The sequence below is a fragment of the Quercus lobata genome, chromosome 7 (assembly GCF_001633185.2).
Source record: "Quercus lobata isolate SW786 chromosome 7, ValleyOak3.0 Primary Assembly, whole genome shotgun sequence".
In the NCBI taxonomy this organism is placed as follows: domain Eukaryota; kingdom Viridiplantae; phylum Streptophyta; class Magnoliopsida; order Fagales; family Fagaceae; genus Quercus; species Quercus lobata.
Window position 1 is genome coordinate 26,568,037 of NC_044910.1, and position 7,131 is coordinate 26,575,167.

The following is a 7,131-nucleotide window of genomic DNA, read 5'->3' on the forward strand; positions in this document are numbered from 1 at the left end:
CAATTCTGCCAACAATACGTATTTTGTGCCCTTCCTCAAATGTGCAACTGATCCCCCTCAGAACAAGTGCATCAGCCTATATTTGATCTGTTTTATCAATGATATATAAAGCCATATTATAAAGCCAAGTTTGAAGCAAATAACATAACTCTCAATCATGTGAAGATAAATACAAAACCAATCAGATTGGTAATGAATGCCAAAGCATTAGTCCGCTTAGATAAAGTTCGGAAGAGCAACTTCAAATCAAGAATCAATCTCACTTCCGTCAAAAGTGCAAGCATTCCTTTCCCACCAAATACTCCACAGGAGACAAAGAGGGATCATCATGTCTAAATTTTTTTGCAATCAAACCATGTAAACCACTAAACATATGAGGATTACCCATGTCAAGAGTGTGGTCAATTAATGCTAACTTGTAGATCAGAAGTCTTATTAAATGCTTCTTCCACTTCTAACTTATAGGAAGCTTAAAGAAAATATGTTTGATGATCACCAAACAGACATGTAAGAAGAAAATTTTACAGCATCGTTAGTTTGCAAAATCTACAATTATTTTCATTCCCACATGATTTCAACACATTGCAGATAAGGATATATATATATATATATATATATAAAGCACAATGAAGGCAAATAAATGGAAAAAATACCTGTATGCCCAACAAAAGTATGTGTACATTTGCTTCCTCTCCAAAGTTTTAAAGTTGTATCACTTGAACCTAAAATCGTGGTAGCATAAAAATGAACCCCATAAGTTCATAGTGAAAGACATAGTTGGATCTATGCATTCCAATCTGATGTAACCAGTTCCAACTACCAACAAAATCTAAAACAATATCTAGCAGAACAGTCATCTACTGAATCATATTATACCTGTAACAAGCTCGCCTGAAGGCAGCTTTATGAGTGCTTGGATTGCTGCCTTATGAGCCTCCCAGGATTCTGAAGGTTGGCCACTTCTCCAACGTCTTAATGTGCTGTGGTGAAGGAGACATTAGATACTAACCGAAAATTATTGAGAAAAATGCATATACCTTTGTAAGCATAGATAATAATTCAAACCCAAAAAACGGCAATACACAAACAATAAAAGTAACATTCAAACAGTATGCAAATTTTTCATTAACGCCTCCATCATTTCATTAAAGCAAATGATGGACAAGATTTGATTCATTGGCCAATGACACACACAACATATATATATATATATATACTGAAAATCATAAAATAAGAAGGCTAATTGATGAAAAAATCAATAATCAATTAAATGTTTCTCATTGGGTTCCCAAATTGCTACCAAAATGAAAAGGTAATATATACAATGATAAATAACAATTACAAACCCCAAGAAGCGAAAGGAACAAAACATGCACACATAACTAAGATTTTTGCCGTTTTCAGCTTTGGGTAAGTTATATTGTGAGCTGTTCTAGAACTCAGAAAAAAAAAATATAAATTCTATTCTCCAAAGTTCCTACTAACGAACTTCTAATCAAATGTACACAGATCTAATCATTCTAGAGAGGAGGGGATTTAAAGGAGATTAAAAATAAGAAAATGGGAAGGAGGATGTACCAATCTAGGAATTGTAGGGAAGGCGAATCAGAAAATTAGGAGAGAGACACATACCTAGCCAAGCATTGTAGAGACTCGGATAAATGATTTGCTACAAAGGAGTTGGTTCTGCCATTGATCCGCATAAACTTCGTCATCAAACTCTTTTACAGAAAGTATCAAATTACTTCTTCTTGCTTATCAACAATACCACACATTTGTTTCTCACGAAAATAACAAAAATAAAAAAACAAATTACTCTCTTACAACCCACTTTACTGTAGCTAACAACATACAAAAACACAAGAAAGTTTGGCTTCAAATGAATACCAATCCAGACATTTGTCAAATTGCAATCAAAACTCCAAGTGCAGAAAAACTTCCTAATACATCAATAAATACAATACGCCTTATGGGTTTTCTCCAAAATATCAATTTCTTGACAACAAACACATTGACAGCCAGTATTCTCCCTAAGCAATGATCCAGAAATAGATGCACAGCCACCAAGATTCTCCCCAATTAGTAGAACATTTTGTATGCTTATTCCAGTCACCTATACACATGAAGAATAAGCACACAAGGACAATCCAGCTCAATGGCCTTTTCGTGTCCACCATTGCAGTTAGGTCTAAAAAAAAAAATACGACTTTAGAAGAAAAGTGAAACGTAACTATGCAGTCACCTATAGGCAGGAAGTATAAGCATACACTAAGGCATTTAATGATCTTTTCGTTTCCGCCCATATGCCCTGACAGGTCTAATCTTACCTGTTTCATCAGACACAATAGCATAATTAAATTAACATAATCAATCAAATGCACAGTACAAGTAGCTCAAGAAGATGGGAAGTGTAGACGAAGTACATACCATCACCAGTCCCGCAATCGGGAGCATGCGCACGCGGGCGTCGCGATCTCCGCAAAGCCTCCACCGGCTCAATGTCCTCAGCCGGTATCTGCTCAATCTGTACAGCCTCTCTGTGGGGGGTTTGAGATGGAGCTGACATGGTGGGGTCCACATGCACTAGAGGTAGGGTGGGCATGCCTGGTGTGGGGACAAATATGCATCCACCATCATGGGCAGATCCACTGAAAACTGGGGGCGACATACGAGGAGGGCCCTCAAAGTCCGTGCTAGCACCATGGGATGTAGTGTGGTCTGGAACAGTGCCCTGATGATCGACGCTATGGGATGGCCTAGCACCATCGCCAAGTGTGCATCGCGGTGTCCTGCCGTCGTCATCAGACAGTACCCAATCAGTGCCAAGCCATGCCTCTTCTGCACCCTCCTCATTCCCTTCCTCGTAGATGGGAGCCGACTCGATCGTACGGCTGCGACCAGCTTGACCACCTCCACGATGTCCACCCCCACGAGACCCACCACGTTGCCCGCCACGAACTGGGGCCTGTGTATCAATGTCAACTGCTTCTGCAAGCGCATTTGCCAATTTAAGTCGGCCTAGCTCCTCCACAAGCTCTAGTGTAAATGTAAGGTCAGTGTGCATGTCAGAACCTTCATCGCACCTCTGTATAGACCTAATCATCGTCCGAACCTACAAAACAAGGGCGTCATAAAAGCAAGAACGCAAGTATGATGCAAAACTTGGATAAATCTGTTCCAATATCAAAAGAAAAAGTAGCAAACATAGCTAATGAAATCCTTATATTACTTATAATTATGAAGCATCTTTAAAAAGACAGTGTATAAAAATAGGGGTTGGCCCCCCCGTGCAAAAATTTATAGTTTCAACCCAACACTCAGGAATTTTCAGTTTCCTGTTATGTTTATTGCTATGCAATCTAAACATTGAGATAATACTTCTAAAAAACACGTATAGTTGGTTGTACATAAGTTCAATCTTAGCATAAGTGAAAATATCAGAATTTCACTTCTGTATCTAGGCTTCACCAGATTTACAACTCCATTAATATCACATTGCAATCAGGACACATATTTTGAAGTTATTCTTTCCTAACGTACACGCCCAAATCAAATGAATTGAAAATATCAAATGCAAGCTTCAAGTTTCAATTAAGGGAAGTACCAAAAACTTAGAACATATATCATACTTGAATCTAGTATAAATGCACATCTCCTTGCTGCATACTTGCAAGATTTTAAATGACCTTTAAGCTGTTGGGAATTGCATTCTACCAACAGTTTAGTAAGGGACTTCCCAATCCTAGAGGTAATATCTATCAAGGAATATGTAATACATTAATCAGTCCTGGAGGAAAGGCTATCTAAACTATCATGAAATGTGAATTTATCACTATTACACAGAGTTGCACCGTCCATTTTAAAGTACAAGCCAACCAAAAACAAAAACAAAAAAAAATAAACAAAAAATAAAATAAAATACAATAAAACCCAACCCAACCCACCCTTTTTAAAAGTTGAATGTAATTATATGAACAAAGGTGTGGTCATCATTAGTCATTGCCCATTAACCATTCCTCATGCAAACAAATTGGATCAAGACAAATTCAGTTTGTTATGAACAACTTAAATCATGCAGTATTTTGACTTTAAAACATAATGACATGTCATGCAGTATTTTTGACTTTAAAACAAAATGACAGAGAAACTTATAGAGATGTAACAACGATAATTATTGTGGACTTTTGCATGCATGATAAAGTTGCTGAGGATATTTAATCCAACAATGGTTTCATCCATAAAATAGGAATTGTTGCCTCACCATGAGTTCCCAATACGCAGACTCTGGTGTTATGTACCGCCTTGTGTGGCGATTGTACCACATCATGTACTCAACGAGATACGTATCATCATCGTCTAGGAGATCGGACCCGCGAACTACATTCACTCGGTTGGCCCATTGCCAAATAAAGGGATCATGTTCTACCTCCCAGTTCTTCTCCCATTTACCCTGAAGGGATATCTTGTGAAGGGTAGTCGACGTATCCACGACACTTGGAACTGGTTGCTTCATCCCAAACTGACGGAGGACTCGCTCAGGATGATGCCACTCCACTATCCAAAAGAATATCAACGGCACCTCGGCCCTCCAAATATGCTGCCCAGCAGTGCAATACGCAGGTAAGGAGCCTAGCGTATGCGTGTACGGCTCCCATACAATCTGCATAAGTAGATTATGTTTGTGATAGTGAGACATCATACTAATTTAACATTATGTTTGTGATATGTAATATGCAAAGCATGGAATTTCTTGCTTCTAGTCGTACACAAAATCTTCAGGGATTATTGGGCAGAAAGTAAAAGAACAACAAAATTGACCTGCAAAAAATATTAAAAGATCTAGGCTGTTCATGTCCACCATTTTCAGCCCCATGTTCATATGTTGGACAGGGTTCAAAGCTAACTGACACCATCAAATACTAGGGTTTTCAATCTGAACCAAACTTAGAGGAGGGTACTAGAGCATCCTTATGGCTGTAAGATGAATCCAAGTTGATGATTTCGCAAAATCTTTTTATCGTAATAGAAATATTGTGCTACATTAATTGCATTAGTCATTAACAATGTTTCAATGAATGAGAACAAAATGACCATTATAAGGTCTACTGAAGACATTGCATTTCAAGTAGCACTTTATATTGCAAGAAATGGAAGCTATGTAAATTATTACATGGTATAATCCTCATCAAATACTGTTATTATATTTCTATGTAAATATATATTTCTTATAAATTTTAGTGTTGGAAATTACGTAAGCCTTTTAGTTATCTCAAACTAATCATGTCAATGTCTAAAATTACATTCCTCTTGAAGAATATGGTGAGTACCATATTTTGCACGCTTCTAAAATTATATAAATAAAGTACTCGTTAATAATCCATAGCTTTTAATAATTTTAGGACTATTAAGGCAGCTAAAGTGGGGACAACTTAAGGAGTTGCATGCTGCAATTAAATTATGCTCTCCAACTTTTGTGCAAGGAGCACGAACTAACTTTTCATTTAGGTCAACAACAAGAGGTAATGTGTCAAGCGTCTTTATGTTTTCTCATATATCACTGATTAACAATTATTTGTTTCTTTAAACTTAGGCCATTGTTTTCCAAGAAGACAATCGAGGCTGTGCATATTCAAAATATACCACTTGAATACGTAAATCAAAGTCAAACAGTATTCTACTAGACTGTAAAAATATAACCTTCAATTCAGCAAAGGTAATTTATAACTTACAATGTAACAATGTTTTTTGCATCACAATAACAATGTTTGTAATCCTGGATACCCCTATGTTAGAAGAAGAAATACTAAATTGTCTACTTATTAGGCAGAGCAATAGAAGATGATATTAAGCTCATAACATTTTATTAATTAATTACAAACTGTACAAGCTAAATTACAAACCATACAAGCTTAAATTTTATTTGTTTAATCAAATTTGTAGCATATATTGAGACTATATGCAAAAACAACTGACTAAAGTAGAGCATGATAGTAAGAACAAGCAATTGTACATATGAAACTTCTAGCCAAGAGAGTTCGATCGTACCTATGAAACTTATATCTATGCCCAAATGGAGCTCACACACTAAAACCACCTGCAGCACCAGTGGCACCAATGAATTGTAAAGAGCTTAGATTGACATTGACTACCTATGAAAACACCATCAACTAGAACATCCCAAACGGATGTTTAGATAACATAAAAGTTTATATTAACCTTAGATGGTCACTTAATACTAAATATTACTATGTTCTGTCACAAGGGTAGTGAAATGCATAAACTCCAAACATTAGTAAGTTTTTGAAGGCAAAGCAACAATTGAGACTATCTTGGGTGCTCACTCTGGCATCCTAAACAACCCCAAATCTCACAAAGGGTTTAACCTATACCCTGGACTCTCGAGTTCCTAGTGGGGGGGCACTAATGGCTTTGTATTTTGGAAATTTCACAGTGTGGACCCAAGCAATGACAACCATCCAGCATTGGACAAGGACAAGCTATGGCAATGGCTTAGCCTATGGTCACTCTATGACATTCAAGGCAGAGTAACTCCATCCTTTAGTTTGCTTAATTTCAAATTTCAATGAAAGCCAGAGAAGTGATCATGTGTTTTACGGGCCAATGATCAATAATGTCATCATTCCCTCTGTTTCTGTACTTAGGCCAAAAATGCAAATTGGGGTTATATTTTTGCTCTCATGTCATGATTACACAATAATTAAATAAAATTTTCGTAGTTTAACATTTGCAGCTTTCCCAACGTTCTAAATTGAGATTTAATAGCCAACTATATTACAACAGTGAAGAGAAGCTCTAACTCAGCAAATGTAATTCAACGAAAATCTGGAATATAATTGTGGTAATATCTAAGTCAACCACCAAAACTATAGCGAAACCAGAAGGTGTGAAATATTAATAAGCTTCAATAGTTCTAAAAAAAATTTCTATTTTAAAGCTTTAATATTGAAGTATAACAACTATCAAAGATTCAAACTCTCTCTAAAAGAATTATGAGCACAAGTCTGGGCTAACCTGTTGAGCAAGACTCCAAAACGCATGTAAAGAAGCAGAAAGTGCAAAAACAACGAAGAAGACAGTGAAGCAAAATTCACGCAAGGATTAGGGAAAGAA

General features: G+C 36.6%; 1 protein-coding gene across 2 annotated transcripts; it reads right to left on the reverse strand.

Annotated features, from left to right (window-relative positions):
- LOC115951230 (phospholipase A-2-activating protein-like) lies at positions 1-1,746 on the reverse strand. 2 transcript variants are annotated; one of them, XM_031068417.1, is made up of 4 exons: positions 1,633-1,746; positions 877-980; positions 654-722; positions 1-87 (listed from the first exon to the last, which is right to left on the reverse strand). In XM_031068417.1, the coding sequence occupies exons 1-4, from the start codon at positions 1,713-1,715 to the stop codon at positions 77-79; spliced, it is 267 nt and encodes an 88-aa protein (XP_030924277.1). In that variant the 5' UTR covers positions 1,716-1,746; the 3' UTR covers positions 1-76. The 2 variants fall into 2 exon arrangements, with proteins under 2 accessions (XP_030924277.1, XP_030924278.1); XM_031068418.1 differs by having other exon boundaries at positions 8-76.
- Between the last annotated feature and the right edge of the window lie 5,385 nt (positions 1,747-7,131).